We start from the raw sequence: 24,313 nt of genomic DNA, 5'->3' as shown, positions 1-24,313 counted from the left end.
ACAAAGCTTCTGATGTTTCTAATGACTCCTGTTATGTCTAGACATTCGATTGTCCAATCATATGGCAGAGAGTTGAATGCCTTCTTGTAATCAATCCACACAACATTTAAGTTGGTCTTCTGTCTCTTGCAATTTTCCAATATCATCTTGTAAATTAGGAGTTGATCTTTTGTTCCTCTGCTCTTGGGTAGTTTCTTTGCTGTGCAGGTGGAAAGAACCTGTTTTCAACAAGATCTTGTTGGACTGTATCACGCCAGTTAGCAATCTAAAAGCTGTTGGTAAGTAGGTATTGGTCTATAGTTGCCTGGTGCTGTCTTTTTTGTTCGATCTTTCATTATCAGGTAGGTTTTGCAAGGTGCTAACCAATCTTCAATTTCACCTTCTTGTACTATGATGTCAAACTGCTTGGAAATCTAGTATTTAAACCCAAAACTACGCAGTTCATCTTCACTCGGTGTTGACCAATTCTTGATCTTCCTTGCTCTTTTCTCCACCATTTCTGTTGTTATTACAAGTTTTTTTCATTTCAGGTTCCTATTTATTCTTAACTATCTCTTATTGGATTATTGTATGCTGCTAAGAGTCACCATATTTTTACTCCACCTACTATATAGTATAGTAAAATATAAATTACATAGTTGCATACATATACATATATGGAGACAGAGAGAGAGAGAGAGAAAGAAAGAGAGAGAGAGAGTCAATTCAAGGTGACAAACATTGTAATACACATCATGCCGAAGCCATGTTTTTCTAGATCACTTTTGCAGTGTTTACTTAATGCTTTGAGCTAGCAGGGAAGATGGTTATTTAAAGTGAACAACAAAAATGGTATCTTGCACATCAAACACCAGGCAAGTGACAATGCCATATGAGGCCCCTAAAGGTGGAATCCAGCAGATTCCAAGCACCCTAGGTTTTGATGCCAGATCTGCTTTCAAGGCATTTGCTATAAAATTCTCTCATTAAAGTGTCTGCCAAAAGTCACTGCTGTAGTTTGTTGCAGTTCTTTAGAAAGAACAATAAACAGCCAACTGTTTAATTAATTAATTAACAAAGATTTTGTACAATTATTTATATTCTTTATAATTCTGGAGAAGAAAACAGAGAAAAACAGGAACTTTCATTGACAGCCATTTAAAAGTGAATATGAATATTTAAATAAATATGTAGTGACATTTGATAATATCTTCTAAAAGTAGGCTCCACTGAATTCAGTGTGACTTACTCCCAAGTAATAGAATATAGAAAATTATTTTTACTAAACCAATGAATTTTAAATCCCTAACTATTCTATGACCAATTCTACTTTCCTTGTATCTTAGTTCAGGTTCAGGAAATCTTATCATACCACCAACATAAAGTTTTAACAATGGTTAAAGTGTTATACAGTCCTCAATGGCACTACATCCACTTGGAGAGAAGTAAGCAGTGGAGTACCACAAGGTTCCGTCTTAGGCCCAGTACTCTTCAATATCTTCATCAATGACTTAGATGAGGGAATAGAAGGAGAACTCATCAAATTTGCAGATGACACCAAACTGACAGGAGTAACCAACACCCCAAAAAACAAATTCAGGATCCAAAAAGATCTAGACAAACTTAAACAATGGGCCCTATTCAACAAAATGAGTTTCAATGCCGCTTGGGGGGGGGGGAAGGCCTAATAAGCAGGAATATACATAGAATGAAGGCTATTGCTAAGCACATTGATTTGTGCTTTAGATTGTAAGCCGCCCTGAGTCTTCGGAGAAGGGCGGGATATAAATGGGATTAAAAAAAAAAGGTACAAGTACAGATTGGGCAAGACCTGGCTTAAAAACAGCAACTGTGAGAGAGACCTTGGAGTCCTAGTGGATGATCATTTGACTATGAGCCAGCAGTGTGCAGCAGCCGCCAAAAAAGCTAATACAATCCTGCGTTGTATAAACAGAGGCAGAGAATCAAGATCACACGAAGTATTAGTACTGCTTTATAAAACCCTAGTAAGATCACACCTGGAATACTGCAGCCAATTTTGGTCACCATGTCACAAAAAAGATGTTGAGAGTTTGAAAAAAAAGTCAGAGAAGAGCAACTAAGATGATCAAAGGCCTCGAGACTAAAACATAGAAAGAATGGCTGTGGGACTTGGGTTTGGCTAATCTAAAGAAAAGAAGAAATAGTGGAGACATGATAGCAGTATTTCAGTATCTGAGGGGCTGCCACAAGGCAGAGGGGGCCAGGTTGTTCACCAAAGCACCAGAGGGAAGGCCGAGAAACAATGGTTGGAAACTGACCAAAGAGAGAAGCAACCTGGAATTAAGGAGAAACTTCCTGACAGTGAGGACAATCAACCAGTGGAACAGCTTGCCTCCATCACTGGAGAGTTTTAAGAAGAGACTAGACAATCACCTGTCTGAGATGGTACAGGATGGTTCTCCTGCTTGAGCAGGGGGCTGGACTAGAAGACCTCCAAGGTCCCTTCCAGCTCTATTCTATTCTATTCTATTCTAATACCTAGATACTAAAATTCCAGGCCATAAGCCAGGAGGGGCAAGCTGAGATCCTAGCCCCAAACACCATTTTTGCTGCCCTGTCAAAACGTGATTACTAATATTGCAGTCAATGACACAACCTCGCCCATACCAACCTATTTTTCCTGTTGACTGTGAGAGTGGCACATTTGTCTAGTCCAAACCTCGCTGTAATTTCTTGGCTGTATATTTGGACAGTGTTGAACAGTGATTCTATTACAGGTGATATTTTTCCAAGCTATCCAAGGATGTAGGATAGCTTGGCTAAAATTTTTGACGTTTGACAGCTATGGCCTAACTTGTTCAATATTGTTAACAGAGGAATCAGCGCAACCTTCACTCCTTTTAAGGATTTCATTATTACTGCCTGAGTGCCGTGGGTATATGAGAAACTATATAAATGGGCTATAAACAAATAAAATGTGTCATCACCACCATCACCTCCAGAAGGCTGTCTATCATTATTATAAACAAAGACTAATAAACTGCAATTTTTATACAGGGTTTATATATTGCATTAAGCCAATATCAAACAAACCACACTATAGTTTACCATGGGATATAAACTCTGATAAAATCTATACTCAAAGGAATCATGATATACTCAGTTTTAGAAATCATTTATGTGTTCAATATCTATACTACCACACTACCATCTACTCGGGATTCCTGGTTGTTCATTAAAGAAATCAATATAAAACTAAAATACAGGATATATATTTTTTTAGAAAACATAGGGAAAATATTGAAAATCTAAAGAATTCCCTTTTGTAGGTAAGATATAAGAGAACTAGCAAAAATTTAGAATATGTACATTTCACTATATTTGAAAAGATTTTCAACTGTATTTCATGCTACTCTGGTTTAAGATAAGGTGCGCTGATTCCTTTAATTACTGCCTCCTGTTCTACCTACCCACTCAATTGCCCGATCTCTTAGCTCCATACATCAACATAAACATTCAAGCCAACTTAATAAATAGGATTTCTGAGTGGCATGTTTGTACAACACTACAATGCTCAGGAGATTACAGAGATTGAAGTGATGCAATACTAAGTGGTTATGCCACAAGAAAGCCTACATATATATTTTACCAGCAATTTTCATTATTTTGACAATAGCCCAATAGTCCAGAAGACAATACCTTCTGTGATGACCATGTCCATTATTGAGAAAGAACTTGAGGGATATGCATATGGTTAAGCAGATTTTTAAAATATTTTTTATCTTGAAATAGCACCCCCTAAAAACAGAAGATTAAATTAAGATAAGAGAGAGATTTGTTTTTTTCAGGGTTAGAATCATAGGAATGGAAGGACCTTAGAGGCCTTCTAATCCAACCACCTACCGAAGACAGGAGTCTTTATACCATTCTGGACAAATGGTCGTCCAATCTTTTCTTGAAAACCACCAGCAATGGAGCTCCCACAATTCCAGCTGTTCCATTGACTAATTGTTCTGTCAGAAAGTTTCTGACAGATTAGATCTCCCTCTGACTAACTTCAAACCATTGCTTCTTGTTCTGCCCTCAGATACTTTGGAGAATAAATTGGCCCCCTCTTCTCTGTGGCAGCCCTTCAAGTATTGGAAGATGTCTATCATGTCACCCTAAGCCTTCTCTTTGTTAGGCTAAACTTACTTAGTTTCCTTAGCAGTTCATCCTATAGTTTAGATCTCTTATCATCTTTACTGCTCTTCTCTAACTCTTTCTAGGGCTTCACCATCTTTTTTGCATCATGGTGACCAGAACTGGAATCAGTATTCCAGGTGTGTTTTTGCTAGTGCAATGTAGAGTGACGCTATCACTTCTTGTTTTCTTGATACTATCCCTTTGTTGATACACCCTATGACTGTGCTGGCTTAATTGGTTAACTGCATTGGTTAAACAACTAGCTGAACACAGAGTTAGTTCTAGTTCAATCTGGCCGTATCTCAATTCAAGACTGAATCTCAATAAAATATCAAGAAAACCATGTCATAAAGAAAATGATGGACATCGAACCAAGATCCATAAACCCCACAGTAAAAGTAACTCTGATTCATTATAATTCTTGGCACCTGGGAGAATAGGGAGGAGGTCAATCCCAAGACGAAGGGAATGCAACAGTATTCATAAACTACCTTGGGAGTCCTCACTTCAAAATAAGAAGCCTAATTGCTATTGTTTATGACACAATTAGCACATCAACAAGTTTAATCAGTGAAATACAGAACACACATGAAGAAATCTCTGATCCCTTAAGTAAGCTACCTTTTTTATTAAAGGTTTTTAAAACCTTTTCCACTCATTTTCTTCATATAAGGAGAAGCGTAAGTATCTTCTCAAAAACTTTTCTTGACAATGTTCCTCTCCGCACAATATAGTACCATAAATAATATCATAAATATACTATAAACAGAATCTTCAATTATAAATGCAGGAGATGACCCATACAACTTTCAAATGCATACAAAGACAAAATAACCAGAAACTAATAAAACACAGTGTTAAAAAACTTCTTTAGAAACTCAAGTCTGCAATATATAAGTCAAATGTCAGGTAATGTTTATGTTAAATCACTATGAGTTTAAACAGATGGGAAAACAGATTCATTTATTATGCATACACTATTATTGAATATTTATATACATATCCAACAATACAAACTTGTTCTGGCAATTTATTATCAGACTTCTTTAAGGTAACTTGTTACCTTGCAACCTCCTAGAGATGCTCTATTAATTGGAGATGAATCTCTGAATTCTTGAATCTGAAAGCAGAATGCAGCATCTTCTATGCGTTAAAAATATTATAAATAGTGCCAGATTTGTACTTGTGTTTACTAAAGTCCATTAGACTCTAAAGATCTGAGGAAGTCTTTAAAGTATTTCATTTATTGACCAATTTCTTTTATAATTTTCTACCCATATTGTATCTGATTTTGTTCAGTCTTATGATACTCATAAAGAAAGCAAGAAAAATTATGTTACAGTTTTTGCAGCCAAGATTGCACATATTGATTGTGCTATATGTGGATTTTTTTCTGAGAAGTGTTGTTCCATTTTGCTTCTTTCCTCTTCTCCCAAATGTGTCTCACATCATTTCTTAAAGTTCCATATTTATAACATATTATTAGCTTTTATTCCCTGTGGTTGATGCTGGAATATTCCCTGGCTGATATGTTTTCTATTTATTTGGGAGACACTCTGGAGGAAAGGTCATGCTTCTCCTCTAATTCAAAAATCTGATGGACGATAAATTGGGATAACCATCTCATACTTAGCCTTTCATTATTATCTAATATTCCCTCTCCTATACAGTAATGGGCACTTGTAGAGGCTCCAAAATATCTACATAATCTTTGCTAATTCAGACAGATTTCTTAATCATATTCAAAATAGTAGGTCACAATCTCATCTTAACTGAGATTTTACAGAACCTCAGTCACACATAGTTAAAGCAAATACACGTTTTCTCCTTTAAAAAGGATATACAAATTGATGTCAAGAAACAATGGTAGCAGAAACATGCATTTTAGTATTTATATACCAAATCAAGTCCCAAGAGATGAGTCTTTTACCTTAGAGACAAAAACTTTCATCCCTAACATTCACTTTGGTTTTTAATAGGCAGTACATATTTTTGAAAATTACCAGTATTATTAAGTCAGTCATTTTTTACTATATAGTAGGATACTATAGTATCCTAAGGGACGCGGTGGCTCAGTGGGTTGGGACGCTGAGCTTGTCGATCTGAAGGTCGGCAGTTTGGCAGGTCAAATCCTGAGTGCCGCGTAACAAAGTGAGCACCTGTTACTCATCCCAGCTCCTGCCAACCTAGCAGTTCGAAAGCACGTAAAAATGCAAGTAGAAAAATAGGGATCACTATGGTGGGAAGGTAACAGTGTTCCATGCGCCTTTGGTGTCTAGTCATGCCGGCCACATGACTACAGAGACGTCCTCGGACAAGCACTGGCTCTTCGGCTTTGAAACGGAGATGAGCACCGGCCTCTAGAGTTGGAAACGACTAGCACGCATGTGCAGGGGAACCTTTACCTTTACCTTATAGTATCCCAAGCAGTAGGACCAAGTAGATTATTCTTCATGCAGAAAGTGAACTGACTAACAATGTCTGAACAACTGAACAACAACCATTCCTTCACTTAATGAGTCACCCAGGCATTGTCTCATCTTAATTTACTTCCTGGGGCTACTGTGAGGATAAAGTGCTTGTAACAGTAAAAATGGACATATATTTGAATCATGAACTGAAACAGATTTTTACAATCGAAACAACCATTCTATTCAGCCTAGACATTCTATGCATCTGATTAATTTTAAAACTTAAAATGTGTCTGTCAGGAAAGATGTTACCAGATTTCTCCTGATTTTTTTTGCCACCATAGACTAACATAGTTATCTTCTGCAATTTTATGTACAGTTAAATGTGATGATGAATTCAGGTCTGACAAACCAAAAAGTAGTTCTCAAGAGTGACCTACCGTGTGAGGGTTGTCATAGTAGATAGCGATAGAAGACAGCCTTGGAGAGACGCTGCAGCTCTCTGTAAAAAACCTTCCAGAGTCACCATAAGGCCCCACCTGGAACTTGTACGCCACAGTGATGTTGCCAATGGGAGGCAAACCAGCATTCACAATTACTTCAGTAAATAGTCCCGAATAAACAGCAAAGCCGAAGATCGTCAGTAACAGAAGCAGCACCAATGCCACAAACAATCCAATTAGAAGCCAGTCCGCCATGACTTCTGATGCATCCAATGTTCAGATTATCAACTGATGACAAGAGATGAGACCAAAGATTACTGAATGCAGATTCTTGTTGCTTTTTTCTATATGCTAGGACTTACAGCGAAACAGAAGAGTTAAAAGGATTCCTTCTTTCCTTAACTACAATTCACTGTATTCTTTATGAATCCTGCTTTGCTTATGAAGCCCTCTATGGAATGGGACTAAGATAGTTCCTCTTTCTAGACGTTTTATTTAACCCATCTGATCTGGCAGGGAGGATATGTTTCCTGGTCTTGCCAATTAAAGAATGTCATCTAGTGGGACCCCAGGAAGATGCCTTCTCTGTCGCAGTATCTGTCTTTTGGAACCCTAGTCCACCTGTCCAAAATTAGATTGGACCAGTCCTGCTGGCCTTTCTGAAGACTCTTTAAGACTCCACTCTTCTCACAAGCATCATGGTCAGAAGACAAAACTCATAAGGTCTTGCTACCTTGATGTGACAAAACTGTCGGGTTTTTTGAGCAAGAAAATAATTAAAAGAATTATTAAACAATAGTAGGGAAATCTGTACTCTATTTACAGCAATTACACTGCTTTTTTGTTGTTTGTGAACATTAACATCTGAATTAAGTTTTCTGTTCATTTGTTTTGTCTATTTGACCAAGGGCAAGGAAGAAACTTTGAAATAATATGGTTGACATTTCTGGTATTGATCTGTTTATAACATAATTTTCCAAGACATTTTTTTTCTTTTTCCTTCTCTTTATTAATATAACATATTACTGGTTCTTTAATATGAAACATTATGAAAATATGAACATTTTAACAAACATTTGGGGACAGCAATAGTCCCAGTTATTCCTAAATGTCTGCTAAATTCACAACATATCACTGCAGCAATTTATATTATTTATGTAATGATGCCAATACACAAATGACAAATCCCTTTAGCTGCCAGAAAATTAAGATTAAAATTATCATAATTTTAGCAGCTAGATAAGGAGTATTTCAAAGGGACATGGTGGCTCAGTGGGTTAGGACGCTGAGCTTGTCTATCAGATGGTCGGCAGTTTGGCACGTTGAATCCCAAGTGCCGCGTAGCAGAGTGAGCGCCTGTTACTCGTCCCAACTTCTGCCAACCTAGCAGTTCGAAAGCACGTAAAAATGCAAGTAGAAAAATAGGAACCACTACGGTGGGAAGGTAACAGCGTTCCGTGCGCCTTTGGCATCTAGTCATGCCGGCCACCTGACCACGGAGACGTCCTCGGACAAGCGCTGGCTCTTCGGCTTTGAAACGGAGATGAGCACCGGCCCCTAGAATTGGAAACGACTAGCACACATGTGCGGGGGAACCTTTACCTTAGGAGTATTTCAGATACAACATTTACCACTGCCCCCAAAGTCCATTATTTGTAGATCAGTTAAATCAAAGTTTCAATGAATTATTTATTAGTATTATAGTACCCATTTATATTTTTCAACTGCCAAGCAGTCAAGAAAAAGAAATATTCCATTGAAAACAAAATGTCAAAATAATATTAGGAAAAAATGTGGTGCCTTTCTTGTAGATTTGAGCACAAACAGCTTCCCCACACACAGGGCTCCTAATGAACCGAAAATTTGTATCATATATTCCTAATTCTCAAAACCTTCAAGGTAAAGCTCAGAAATACTATAACAACAAAAACGTTACTTATAAGTATCAAGACTTTGTTATAATTCCTAATATACTGATTTGGAATAGCTAATTGTTAACATAAATAAAGTTATCAAGTGTTGTTTAATTGTTCCATCACTGAGCCTTTAAATATGAAATTCTCTCTTGATTCAGCTCACCTCTATTCTTCCCATTTTACATCAGGAGTTGGAACTCCCTTAAGCTTTTCTATCCCATTAGTGTACTATTGGGACAGGCAATACAATGCCCTCCAGATGTTTCATAGTTCAATAGTTCCAGCCAGTATTGCTAACAGGATTATAGGAATCGTCATTCAAAAGAGAACGTTGCAATGTCAACTCTTGTAACTTCAATTTCAAAGAGTGAAACTACATATTAGATTGAAAAGATGTATGGAGCCCAACATTAGTGCCATTTCTTTACCTACCAAGATTGTCAATCTGGGCAGTCACAGCATTTTTCAACCTGCTTTTATCCCTGCAAGATTCCAACTGTTATGTTTATAGTTTAGGGCACATAAGTGGAATCCTACAGAAAAGCAATTGGAGTGAGAGTTCAAAAAGAATTAAACATACCTGTTTCTTTCTCCAAACTTTCCTCTCCAAAGCAATCTTCCTAAAAACAGAATGAAAAAATAGTTACATTAATTTGCAAAATTCTAAAGTAAAGGTTCTAAAATGGTAAAAAATGTGATTTACTTTTGATTTATGTCTCCCAGAATTCCAAATGCCAATTGAAATGTGTGTGCACTAAAAATGTATAAACTTAACACTGATTTCATTTCTTCAGATTAACAGATTGCCTAACTCACTGTAAATTGTTTGAGAGCATTTACCAATCATTACATGAATCAAAAGTTGGAATTAAGATTGCCGGGAGAAATATCAACAACCTAAGATATGCAGATGATACCACTCTAATGGCAGAAAGTGAAGAGGAACTAAAAAGCCTCTTGATGCGGGTGAAGGAGGAGAGTGCAAAAGTTCGCTTGAAACTCAACATTAAGAAAACCAAGATCATGGCATCCGGCCCTCTCAATTCCTGGCAAATAGATGGGGAAGAAATGGAGGTAGTGACAGATTTTATTTTCCTCGGCTCCAAGATCACCGCAGATGGGGACTGCAGCCAAGAATTCAAAAGACGCTTGCTCCTGGGGAGGAAAGCTATGGCAAATCTAGACAGCATACTAAAAAGCAGAGACATCACCCTGCCAACAAAAGTGCATATAGTCAAGGCTATGGTCTTCCCAGTTGCAATGTATGGCTGTGAAAGGTGGACCATAAGAAAGGCTGAGCGCCAAAGAATTGAGGCCTTTGAACTATGGTGCTGGAAAGACTCCTGCGAGTCCGACTGCAACATGATCAAACCGGTCAGTCCTAGAGGAGATCAACCCTGACTACTCTTTAGAAGGCCAGATCCTGAAGTTGAAACTCAAGATACTTTGGCCACCTAATGAGAAGGAAGGACTCACTGGAGAAGAGCCTAATGTTGGGAAAGATTGCGGGCAAGAGAAGAAGGGGAGAACAGAGAATGAGGTGGCTGGATGGAGTCACTGAAGCAGTAGGCATCAGCTTAAATGGATTCCAGAAGATGGTAGAGGACAGGAAGGCCTGGAGGAACGTTGTCCATGGGGTCACGATGAGTCGGACATGACTTCGCAATTAACAACAACAACCAATCATTACATTTGACGATCATTCCCCATTTCAATTAAATTATCAGAATATTTTGCAAGTAGCAAGGGTTTTACATCTACATGAAAACTGGCATGATTATCTGAGAGTGATTCACACAATTGTTGGACAAATCATGAATATAGAAAAATGTCTTGGAAAAAAAATCCTGCATGTAATGAATCAGCCATTACTCAAAGGCCAAATAATTCATGAGGCAGCAATACACACATCTGAACTATTACTGATGGATGACACCATGAATGAACCTATCTTTAAAGTATGTCTTGATAAAGTTATCACTCTATATAGTTCTTACCCCTTCATGGATTACTGCCTTGTCGTGGCGAAGGGGCTTGCGTAATTCAATGAAGCTATGAGCTATGCCGTGCAGGGCCACCCAAGACGGACAGGTCATAGCAGAGAGTTCTGACAAAACGTGATCCACTGGAGAAGGAAATGGCAACCCACTCCAGTATCTTTGCCATGAAAACCCTATGGACAGTACCAAAAGGCAAAACGATATGACGCTAGAAGATGAGCCCCTCAGGTCGGAAGGCGTCCAATATGCTACTGGGGAAGAGCAGAGGGCTAGTACTAGTAGCGCCAGAAAGAATGAAGCGACTGGGCCAAAGCCGAAAGGACGCTCAGCTGTGGATGTGTCTGGTGGTGAAAGGAAAGTCCAATGCTGTAAAGATTTTTTCTCCATAGGAACCTGGAATGTAAGATCCATGAATCAAGGCAAGCTGGACGTGGTCAAACAAGAGATGACAAGACTGAACATCGACATCTTAGGTATCAGCGAACTAAAATGGACAGGAATGGGTGAATTTAATTCAGATGACCATCAGGTATACTACTGTGGGCAAGAATCCTTCAGAAGAAATGGAGTAGCCTTCATAGTCAATAAAAGAGTAGGAAAAGCAATACTGGGATACAATCCTCAAAATGACAGAATGATCTCAGTTCGAATCCAAGGCAAACCATTCAATATCACAGTAGTCCAAGTCTATGCCCCAACCACCAGTGCTGAAGAGGATGAAATTGACCAGTTCTATGAAGCACTACAGCACCTTATAGAACTAACACCCAAAAATGATGTTCTTATCATCATGGGGGATTGGAATGCTAAAGTAGGAAGCCAAAAGATAACTGGAATAACAGGCAAGTTTGGCCTTGGAGTGCAAAATGAAGCAGGGCACAGGCTGATAGAATTCTGTCAAGAGAATGCGATGGTCATAGCAAACACTCTTTTCCAACAACCCAAGAGACGGCTCTACACATGGACATCACCAGATGGTCAACACAGAAATCAGATTGACTATATGCTCTGCAGCCAAAGATGGAGAAGCTCTATACAGTCAGTAAAAACAAGACCAGGAGCTGACTGTGGCTCAGACCATGAGCTTCTCCTTGCAAAGTTTAGGCTTAAACTGAAGAAAGTAGGGAAAAGCACTAGGCCACTCAGGTATGAATTAAATCATATCCCTGTTGAATATACAGTAGAGGTGACAAATAGATTTAAGGAATTAGATCTGATAGACAGAGTGCCTGAAGAACTATGGACAGAGGTTCGCGACATTGTACAAGAGGTAGCAACCAAAACCATCCCAAAGAAAAAGAAATGCAAGAAAGCAAAATGGCTGTCTGAGGAAGCTTTGCAAATAGCTGAGGAAAGGAGGGAAGCGAAAGGCAAGGGAGAAAAAGAAAGATACGCCCAATTGAATGCAGAATTCCAGAGAATAGCTAGAAGAGATAAGAATGCCTTCTTAAATGAACAGTGCAAAGAAATAGAAGAAAACAATAGAATAGGGAGGACCAGAGATCTTTTCAAGAAAATTGGAGAAATGAAGGGAACGTTTAATGCAAAAATGGGCATGATAAAGGACCAAAATGGCAGGGACCTAACAGAGGCAGAAGAGATTAAGAAGAGGTGGCAAAATTACACAGAAGAACTATACAAGAATGAGCTTAACGTCCCTGATAATCACAATGAGGTGGTCACTGACCTCGAGCCAGACATCCTAGAATGTGAAGTGAAGTGGGCCTTAGAAAAACTGAGCAACAACAAAGCTAGTGGAAGTGACAGTATTCCAGCTGAGCTATTCAAAATCTTAAAAGATAATGCAGTAAAAGTGCTACACTCAATTTGCCAGCAAATTTGGAAAACTCAACAGTGGCCACAGGATTGGAAAAGATCAGTTTACATTCCAATTCCAAAGAAAGGCAGTGCCAAAGAATGTTCAAACTATCGCACCATTGCACTCATTTCTCATGCTAGTAAAGTCATGCTTAAAATCCTACAAGCTAGACTTCAGCAGTATGTGGATCGAGAACTACCAGAAGTACAGGCAGGATTTCGAAGAGGCAGAGGAACTAGAGATCAAATTGCCAACATACGCTGGATCATGGAGAAAGCTAGGGAGTTCCAGAAAAACATCTACTTCTGCTTCATTGACTATGCTAAAGCCTTTGATTGTGTGGATCACAACAAACTGTGGCAAGTTCTTAAAGAGATGGGAGTACCAGACCATCTTATTTGTCTCTTGAGAAACCTATATGCGGGTCAAGAAGCAACAGTGAGAACTGGACACGGAACCACTGATTGGTTCAAAATTGGGAAAGGAGTCCGGCAAGGCTGTATACTGTCGCCCTGCCTATTTAACTTATATGCAGAGCACATCATGAGAAAGGCAGGGCTAGATGAATCAAAAGTTGGAATTAAGATTGCCGGAAGAAATATCAACAACCTAAGATACGCAGATGATACCACTCTAATGGCAGAAAGTGAAGAAGAACTAAAGAGCCTCTTGTTGCAGGTGAAGAAGGAGAGTGCAAAACTTGGGTTGAAACTTAACATTAAGAAAACCAAGATCATGGCATCTGGCCCTCTCAATTCCTGGCAAATAGATGGGGAAGAAATGGAGGTAGTGACAGATTTTATTTTCCTGGGCTCCAAGATCACTGCAGACGGGGACTGTAGCCAAGAAATTAAAAGACGCTTGCTCCTGGGGAGGAAAGCCATGGCAAATCTAGACAGCACACTAAAAAGCAGAGACATCACCCTGTCAACAAAAGTGCGTATAGTCAAGGCTATGGTCTTTCCAGTTGCAATGTATGGCAGTGAAAGTTGGACCATAAGAAAGGCTGAGCGCCAAAGAATTGAGGCCTTTGAACTGTGGTGCTGGAGAAGACTCCTGCGAGTCCCTTGGACTGCAAGGCGATCAAACCGGTCAGTCCTAGAGGAGATCAATCCTGACTGCTCTTTAGAAGGCCAGATTCTGAAGCTAAAACTCAAGTACTTTGGCCACCTAATGAGAAGGAAGGACTCACTGGAGAAGAGCCTAATGCTGGGAAAGATCGAGGGCAATAGAAGAAGGGGACGACAGAGAATGAGGTGGCTGGATGGAGTCACTGAAGCAGTAGGCGCGAGCTTAAATGGACTCCAGAAGATGGTAGAGGACAGGAAGGCCTGGAGGAATGTTGTCCATAGGGTCGCGATGGGTCGGACACGACTTCGCAGCTAACAACAACAACATAGTTCTTAGGCTCAAGAGAGGTATCAGTATGATATTGAATCTCAAAGCAATCAGGCATAATTGTGGCAAGGTGGGTGGCAAACTAATGTAATAAATAAATAAAATAATACATTATTTCTTGAAGCTGAGATTTATCCACTGTTTCATTCTTTTTTCAGAAATTTCATAATTTGAGACAGACACTTCTTCAATAAACATTTTGATCTTACCTGAAGAATAACACAAGATCCTCTGATTCAATATTTGCTTTCTGGGGGGAAAAAACACAAAAGTTTACTGAGGTAGGCTGATCGCACAATTTCAAATTTTACATTAGAACATCAAGGCTCTATAATTTTTCACTGTTGTAAGCAAAAGATCCAGTAAGAATGTTAATAGAGAAGCACTCTTTCTATAAATGAATCTCTTGCTGGGAGAATGGGAAGAGATCACGTATGCTCATTCAAAAATAGCTCAGGGAAGCAAATAATGAAAGCAGTATTGTACCAAAACACAAGACATGCTCCATCCACCCTGTTTTGTTTGTGTATTGTGATATCACATGCATATACAAAAAGGGTGGAGCTTGCATTATGGAGCACAATGCTGCTTACATCATTTAGAATAGAATAGAGCTGGAAGGGACCTTGGAGGTCTTCTAGTCCAGCCCCCTTCTCAGGAGTGTCAAACTGCCGGCCCACGGGCCAGATGCGTCATACTGAAACCATGCTCACCCCATTGCTGGCAATGGGAAAAAAATTGCAATACATTGCGACACGTCACGTGACATTGCGAGTTTGACACCCTTGGTCTAGCCTCTTCTTAAAAATCTCCAGTGATGGAGCGCCCATGATTTCTGGAGGCAAGCTGTTCCACTGGTTAATTGTCCTCACTGTCAGGAAGTTTCTTCTTAATTCCAGGTTGCTTCTCTCTTTGATCAGTTTCCAACCATTGTTTCTTGTCCTGCCCCCTGGTGCTTTGGTGAACAACCTTGCCCCCTCTGCCTTGTGGCAGTCCCTAAAATACTGAAATACTGCTATCATGTCTCCCCTACTTCTTCTTTTCTTTAGACAAGCCAAGCCCAAGTCCCACAGCCGTTCTTCGTATGTTTTAGTCTCCAGGCCTTTGGTCATCTTAGCTGCTCTTCTCTGAACTTTTTCCAAACTCTCAACATCTTTTTTGTGATATGGTGACCAAAATTGGCTGCAGTATTCCAGGTGTGATCTTATTAGGGTTTTATAAAGCGGTACTAATACCTTGCGTGATCTTGATTCTATGCCTCTGTTTATACAACCCAGGATTGTATTAGCTTTTTTGGCGGCTGCTGCACACTGCTGGCTCATAGTCAAGTGATTGTCCACTAGCACTCCAAGGTCCCTCTCACAGTTACTGTTTTTAAGCCAGGTCTTGCCCAATCTGTACTTGTACCTTTGGTTTTTCCTGCCAAAATGTAAAACTTTGCTTTTCTCCACATTGAAACTCATTTTTTTGGATAGGACCCATTGTTTAAGATTGTCTAGATCTGTTTGGATCCTGAATTTGTCTTCTGGGGTGCTGGCTACTCCTGCCAGTTTGGCGTCATCTTTAAATTTGATGAGTTCCCCTTCCATTCATCTAAGTTATTGATGAAGATATTGAAGAGTACTGGGCCTAAGATGGAACCTTGTGGTACTCCACTGCTTACTTCTCTCCATGTGGATGAAGTGCCGTTGAGGACTACTTGTTGAGTACAGTTTGCGAGCCAGCTACAGATCCATCCATTTTATTGAAGGAATCAGAACTTGTAGATTCCCCTGAATGGAATATGGTAGGTTATTATGAAGGACAGGCATACTGGCCATATCACTAGTACAGTCTTAATTGTATCTTCCAAGTAAAAATTACAACTTGGTAATGATAGGAACTTTCATCGGGAAGCAGCCCAGACCCAACAGAATTCTATTTGGTTTCCCAGTAAATTTGATTATTATTTATTTATGACACTTGTTATGCCATTTGATAACAGTTTCTGGGCAGCTTCGGCTTCCCCTCCATAAAAACCTCCATAAAAATTTAGTCAAAGACTAATGAGCCTTGGTGGAGCAGTGGGCTGATGCCTCCTTAAGTAACACCAGCTGCCTGCAATTAGTGCAGGTTCGCATCCCACCAGGCTCAAGGTTGACTCAGCCTTCCATCCTTCCCAGGTAGGTAAAATGAGGACCCAGATTGTTGGGGGCAATTAAGCTGACTTTGTAATAATGCCGCTTGGGGTGTGTGTGAAAGCCCTAACAAGCAGGTATATACATAGAATGAAGGCTACTGCTAAGCTTGTAAGCCACCCTGAGTCTTCGGAGAAGGGCAGGATATAAATGGAATTAAAAAAAAACTTAAAAACATACGAAAATTCAACAAACAAATCTCAGTACAAAGTATACAGTGGGGGGGGGGAACATTTTCCCTGGAAAGCCCTAAAGGATTAAACAGGATTCTCTAGAAAGTGTTCAAAAACTGGTTGTTCCAACTTAAAAATCTCTCTCCTTTATAATTACTAGAGTTATTATTATTTTAGAGTTTCAAAAAAAAATGTAAAAAGAGAGATACTGAGCATAAGCATACTCACCTCCCTATTATTCATTAAAGTAGTCGACACTGTAAGGCACACTTGGAATAAAAACTGCAACTGCTTTCAATATTGCACTAACTTTTGAAATTTTAAATTTTAAAGATTCAACTGTTGAAGCAGCAGACGGTTGGGTTTGGGGTTGTTGGTTTTTTTGGGGGGGGATTAGAGTCATACAGAACCCCGAGGGTACAGAGGAAAGAACAGCTTCGACCAAGGTGTGTTCTGCTCATAGGAGGTCAAAATCATTGAAAACAACATTGTTTTCAAAGTGGGAACATTCTAATAATTATCCCCTTTACTTCAAAACCGAGGGCAATTCTAGAACAGAACCTTTAGGAGACATTACAATCTCATAAACTGATGGGAGAAAACTTCTTTCAGGCAGCCTGATTCAAGTCACATTGAACAGCTGACAAGTCACTGGCAGTCCTATGACCACTGATAAGCTAGCAGTTACCATTTCAACGAATAGCAATTTCCCATTCAACTATTTTAAAGAAGACCCCAAATACAAGACTTAACAATAACTGAAGCAAGAAAATATTGGAAAATCTAGGCAAGTGAGACCCAACGACTCATTCTAAACCTACCAAATCTGGGCTGCAAAAATGCAGATGACTACCAAATGGCGGCACAGAAATAGAGCCTTCTCTATCTTTTTGTAGATAATCTAATGGTTATCTGGGTTTGTAGTCCAGATCTAGCTGCTCTACCTCAATAGGGCAAATGATTCAATGGGAAAAAGTTCTTCAAGTGAACTGACAATGGCAGATCAATAAAAATGCCTGATTGAAACCCAAATCTTGTGGTAACAATGTTGTCGCCCAAAGTGATATTCACTCTTACTAAGCATTTACAATCCACCCTTTCTCTCCTGTAATGTCAATGAAGGCTCTATGTAGGAGGTATAGAGGTGAGTTTTCCCTATTCACCAATTTCTCCTGCAGTCACTTTTTAATGTTTTGTTCCCAAGTAAGCTCTAAACTCACAACATTCTAAATTTATTTAGAAAATTGGGTGGCATTATTTATATGTGCCTACTCATACAACTTTCAAAGCAGCCTAAAGCAATAAATTTTTAAAATGTAAGGTTTTTAAAAATTTAAGAACTGGTGAATTCCATAATGTTGTCCACCTCCACAAAACCAACCATGGCATTCTATATCCAGGGCCAAGAAAGGACATCTGTACCCAGAAGTCAGGTTTCTAAGGTCACATTCCAAATCAGGGAGGAAAGATAAATCAGATGCACATTCAAGATCTACCTTTCCTGAATTGCCTTCAGCGTGTTTAGATACCTCTGCAAATTTAATCCCATTGCGTATCTAAACAGCAAATGGGGGCAGACATATATAAAGACACAACCAATTTATTCCAACGGTTCCGAACTCAGAAATAATAAACAAGTTGTCCGTGCCTAGACAAGTAAGACTAAAATGAGAAGTAATGTCCATTCTTCCTTGTTCTTTTGTTTTTATTCCTGGGAGAAAAGTATCCAGGCCACACATAAGCAGATGACTTTATATCACTATAATCCAGCATCCTGTTTATCCCATTTCTAGTGGCTTATTACATGACTCTAGGATACCTAGAAGCAAGACATTAAAAAAAATGCTAAAGGAAGCACTGCTGAAAATTGCATATTTTTTCCTTAAGTTAGCTGTATTTATATTATAATTACAAGTACATCAGCCCATATTACAAGATTACATTTAAAGGTCACACCTAAGTATGTTTAATTAGGAGCATGCATGATTAAATTCATGGGGTTATTTCTGGGTAAACATGATCTATATATCACAGTCACGTTTTGCATTTAAGTTGTGGCTTCAAAAATTCAAACACTTCTAAAATGGGAAACAGTTAAGTATAGAGCTATACACAGGGGATTATTTAATACCTTCATAAGTGACAAGAATAACAGTGGCTTCAAACTTGTTCCCTAGATCTAAACCAGAGTAAAATGCCACTACTGTCCCATGTAGCATACTTCCAATATTATTTACTTTGCCATAGTTGCCCAAGTAGGTAGCGGTGTTTGCTGATTTCATCTGGCCTCAGAAGTTTGGTAGGGTCAGATCACGTTACCTAGATGGTAGGCTACCAGGAAATACCACCACTATTGGCCAGACTGGGAAGTTGAAAAACATCCTAGATGTAGGCAGTGGCAAATCATATTATTCTGAAGAAAACAATATGGATTGTTAATTAAGATTCCAGGTATGGAGCCCAATTTGAAGGTAACTTAACTTTACTGTCATAGACAATAATGTCATAGATATCACGCCATAAATCATCCACTGGAACATCAGGAATTGCTGGTTATCCTATCCTATTCTTCTGAACTTAACAGTGCCTTCTCCTTTTTAACCACCTGAATCTACCCAGGGATGAAGAGAGACGGTTACCTCTTAAACAGCAAAGCAGATAATCGCATTTCTCTAATTTATATTGAAGTTATACTTTTCAAGAAATCAAAATTATTTCCAACATGTAAGATTTTTTTTAAAAAAAACATTTGAGCAAGAGACACCGAGGAACCGTTTATGTGGGACAGTCTAGGCTCCCATTTCTTTATTCACTACGTAGGGGAGAACATTAAGCCCCTCTTTGGGCTTTGGACAATGCCATCAGACTTAATTAAGATAAGCGCATAAACACATTCTCAGGGTATTTGAGACAAAGTCCTACCCAGGTTTGCATTTCACACAAATATTTAAATAACCTCAATCAATACCGGCTTTGAGAACTGATGGACCATTTAAACATGGCAAAAGGATATACAGTACAGGTAGTCTTCGACTTACAGCCATTCATTTAGTGACTTACAGTTACAAAGGCACTGAAAAAAGTGACTTATGATTGTTTCTCACATTTATAACCATTGTTACGTGATCAAAATCCAGATGCTTAGCAACTGGCGTCAACCTCCCATCGCCTGGTTCGCTCCCACAGAGTCGGCCTCCTCAGGGTGCCATCGGCTAGGCAATGCCGGCTGGCGACCCCCAGGGGGAGAGCCTTCTCTGTGGGCGCGCCGACCCTCTGGAATGAACTGCCTCCAGAGCTGCGGATGGCCCCTGACCTTCGATCCTTCCGCTGCGACCTGAAGACATGGTTGTTCCAACAAGCGGGCCTGGACTGATCATGGTCTTTCAAATTTGGTTTTTATCGGCTTAAATTGTCCTTTATTTCTTTATTTATTGTTTAATTCTTTTTTAATCTTTGTATTCTGTTTTTAAATTTTTTATTATTGTGAGCCGCCCTGAGTCCTTAGGGAGAAGGGCGGCATATAATAATAATAATAATAATAATAATAATAATAATAATAATAATAATAATAATAATAATAATAATAATAATAATAATGTATTTATGACGGTTGCAGTGTCTCAGGGTCATGTCATCACTTTTGCGACCATCCAACAAGCTAAGTCAATGGGGAAGCCAGATTCACTTAACAACCGTGTCACTAACTTAACAACTGCAGTGATTCACTTAACAACTATGGCAAGAAAATGCCATAGGGACAAAATTAATTTCGCAACTGCCTTGTTTACCAATGGAAAGTTTGGGCTCAGTAGTGGTTGTAACACAAGAACTACCTGGATCTAAACTTGTCTGGCACGGGGGGGGGGGAATCATAAGTTAAATTTAAGGTTTTATGAGATGCCAAGAAAAAAAAAGAGTATTAGGACATGACCTGAGATTTAGAGGGCATGGTTATCTAGTAAAACAAAGTCAATGTTAATGTGGATTTCAAAAATAATTATCCTAGATGTGTCATACTCAGAATATGAAATAGATGCAAATCCAAGTTATGCCCTAAAACACCTTTGTGACTTTCAGCAGAAGCATTTTATACATGAGAAATAATAGGCAATCATAAATAGCTAATTTAATAAGAGATATTAGAATTTTGCCAAGAGAAATGTAAAATAAAATTAAGAGAACTCGTGGCATAGAAATATAGTTATCAATTGTTCTTTTATTTATGTACAATTATTAGAAAGATTTAAAGTAGACAAAAAAGTTTAGTCTTAAGCAATGTGAGACTGAGTTTGAAATGGAATTGTATACAAATTATGAACATGTAATTGCTAAAAGGTATTAAAAAATTTTGAAATTTGAAACAGAAGAACAAGTGAAAGAATGTATGTAAAATGGACTAAATTTATTATAATATACAAAAAACATGATAAAAAAGATTGAAATCTATATTATATTATAATGTTAAAGATAATGTTTATAAAATGTTGTAGGGTTGGTATATGTCACCAAAAAATTTGTCTAAAACATACAAAGTCACTTCAAATTTATGCTGAAAATATGAACAAGAAGGGATATTTTATTGTGTTTAGTGGACATCTAAAAAAGCAAGAAAATTTTGGATTCCAATACACATATTGATTCAGAGGATTTTAAAGATTTATATAAAGTTGAAACCAGATGTCTTTCTTTTGGAACTAACAGATAAAAAATTGGAAAAAAGTTATGGAACTTTGATTTTGTATCTGATTACTGCAGCAGATTATTGCATGCACAAAAAAGGGAAGATTCAGCATTATTTACAACTGGAAATGGTTGGTGAAGGTAATGGATGGATGAGATGGCCAAATTGACTTCTCTGATTAGAGAAAAGACAGTCATCTACATTTAAGGACCTTTTGCAGAAAACAGGGAAAAATGAACATGATTTTTGACTACTAGACAGGATTATAGAAAGAAAAGAGAGATATTTTATCTTTAGAGAAAGAGGTAAATTTATAATTGTATTTATAACTGGTGTAAAGAAGATTTCCTGCCCTGAAAAGAATGGCAGGATGCCATTTCACACAATTAAATATATAAAATAGGTAAAATGCTAGTTATTTAAATTTGTTTATAATTCCAGTGTGATATATTATACAAATTGCCTTTGATTAAATAACATAAAGTTTGTACTATGATAATTCCCATGTGTATTTATTCTTCCTGTGTTTATTTTTAATTCTTAAACCTGGGAAGTGAAAATCAGAGACACACAGGATAATCTCTAAACATACTATCTTCCACATATATCAAGAGGGGAAAAAATCTTACTTCATGAAAAAAATGAGAGACAAAATTACTACAACATGGAAGTGTTGCTTCCCTTGACTACTTGAAAATGAAAACTACAAAATTGTGTTCATCTTTTTCTCTTCAATGAGCTGTTTTGTCTCTCCCAAAACAGCCTGTTTATTTTACCAGCATTCTACTTCCTGGTTTGTGTGTACCGGCTTGATGAGATCATCATGCTCATGCACAGTTTCCAAGGCCAGAATCTACATTTACAATTATTCCTTAAAGAACGAGGGCTGCTTTTAATGAAACCTCTGAAATATGCTTTCTTTACCAGCAATTTATCTGGTAAAGGTGAAGACATTATTTTGGAAAAATAGAAGGATCAAAATATGATATTTGGAGACACTTGCATGAAAAGAGAGGGATTTTTTTTTTAATCCTCTGTTTGTGATGTTCCCAATGCTCAGTGTAATCATATATTTCTGTCAAGGCAACTGCTGGTAAAGACAACTATCAGAATGGAATGAGTCCTTGGGACAAGTCCAAAATATGATCCAAACCAGCAAGTCTGGTTAAAAGCCAGTTTAGTAGCTGTCACTCACTTGTCTTTCCTACCCAAACATTTTTCCATCCAAGCGTAATCTATGATTTTAAGTGCGCTTACAATCATATTCCTAAAGCCATAAACTACTGAACCACAGAAAAGTAAGAATCATTTGAATTATTTTACATCAACTAAATCCTTGCTGCATCTACCAACATTTAAAGCTCACTATGTTTAAAATTGTGCAATATTTACTCATCTCTCAACATTTCATCTCAGTGTGGCAAGGGAATGAAAAACTTAGTGTTTAAATTAAACCAATGTTTTCATTCTATATCCTCCATAGAAAAGCTCTAGAGCATGATGAAAAGGCTTAAAAAGAAACCAAAATATTTTTTAAAAAAACAGTGAGAATTACAAACGAAGATATACAATAGGGTGGGATTAGGCATATCATCAAATTAAACTATATACACTTATCTAAAGTCAGATCAGCTGAACTAAAAATAATTTATATATCCAAGAATGCAAAAATAACTTAAATAAATACCTGAATTAAAGTTTTAGATTGACAGTGAAGATGGGATGTTAATTTGTTTTATAATTAAAGTTGCTAGGTCTCTTCCTGGGAAAATCGTATTCCTCTACCAGATTTATTGACTACTAGAATTTCAGGTACAAATGTTTCATTAGGATGTAAATAAAATGACAATTTACATTTTAAAATATTCTGTATTATTGCTTGTTATGTTGCTATATTATGAAATGCCCAGGCACCTACTACACAGAATGAAAACTATCGCTTACATACATTAATGACATTATAATAGTATCCTACAAAAATACAAAACTATTTGTAAATGAAGATTGGGGAGTCGCACAAGTTAGTAAGACCAAAACTGAAAACCAGAGGTCCTGTATATATATGTATATCATTTCTTTAGTTCTTCCACAGATGGTCTACTGTAAAAATAAACTCAAGATTGGTAAACCGTTCGGCTTTTGCTTGCTTGCTTGCTTGCTTTCCTACTAAGAAAAGTTCTCCTCCCAGGGCTTGATCCATTGCCCCCACACCCAAGTGTCTTCTAATCTTTAAAGCAGCCAGGCCCAAGATGTGAATCCGGCAGCATTGGGGAAAAGTGACAGCCAACTATTGCTGCTCCCCCTATAACCTGATAGTCCCAGCTGGGCTATTGTTTATATCCAGACAAACGGACTCCCAACAAGCCCTCTCGCCTCTTCCTGCAACAGCCACGAACACTCAAGTTTTCCTCTCCACCAACACCCGCCCCCACCCTCCCCACCTGATATCCCACCCATCCCGGGGACCCGCAAGACCATCTGCTCATAGGACTATCCTCCCCTCAGATCCCCAGGGGTCCCTCTCCCCCATTCTCCCCCCACGCCTGTCTGTCACCTTCGCTGCCCACCACCTCGCCCCAAGGATCGGGGACAGGAGGCAGCTCCCGCCAGGCCGATCCTCCAGCCCCATTTCCCTTCCGCCCAGCAAGCGATTCGTCGCCCATATGACACCTAAACAGTCCCCCAGATTCTCCCGAGATCAACTTGGGATCTGGTCCTTCAGGCCTCTCCTCCTTGCCCGGCTGCAGCCCCCGGGATCGACCCCCGCCCCCCCCTCCGACTCAGTCCCCCCCCCGACACACACACACACACACACACACACACACACACATACATACATACAGCGATGGGTAGCGGAGCCGCTTCGGCGAGCAAGTGTCAGCTCCCAGCTCGGTCGCGGGCTGAGCAGGCTGTGCTCGGGGACGCGCCCAGTGAGGCGGCCGCCAAGCGCGTCCCCGCCCATCACCGCGCCGTCCCCGTGCCCCGGCGGGAGCGCGCCACGAGCGGCTGAGCCGCACGGGAGGCGGCCGGGGAGCTATTGCGGCGCTGGCAGCTTGCTTTGCCGAGTTGGGTTTCGCTGGCGGGAGAGCGGGCAAGGGCAATCTAATCGATGGAGCTCGATTAGAGCCCTTGGTGGAGCAGGCCTCCTC

General features: G+C 39.0%; 1 protein-coding gene across 2 annotated transcripts in view; it reads right to left on the bottom strand.

The window, feature by feature from the left end:
- The window catches only part of TEX264 (testis expressed 264, ER-phagy receptor), a 175,259-nt gene extending 151,164 nt beyond the window's left edge, over positions 1-24,095 (bottom strand). The window contains exons 1-4 of one of the 2 annotated variants that reach the window (XM_081320787.1): positions 24,006-24,095; positions 14,343-14,383; positions 9,497-9,536; positions 6,998-7,288 (exon numbers count right to left, since the gene is read on the bottom strand). In XM_081320787.1, coding sequence (XP_081176913.1) covers positions 6,998-7,255 — 258 coding nt within the window. In that variant the 5' untranslated portion in view covers positions 7,256-7,288; positions 9,497-9,536; positions 14,343-14,383; positions 24,006-24,095. The remainder of the gene's footprint in view (positions 1-6,997; positions 7,289-9,496; positions 9,537-14,342; positions 14,384-24,005) is intronic. The other variant, XM_081320788.1, reaches the window with a different exon arrangement.
- Positions 24,096-24,313: the final 218 nt, after the last annotated feature.

Source organism: Vipera berus (assembly GCF_964194415.1).
Source record: "Vipera berus genome assembly, chromosome: 2".
NCBI lineage: Eukaryota > Metazoa > Chordata > Lepidosauria > Squamata > Viperidae > Vipera > Vipera berus.
The sequence above is the reverse complement of the archived record's forward strand: the minus strand, read 5'-3'. Positions and strand labels throughout refer to the sequence as shown.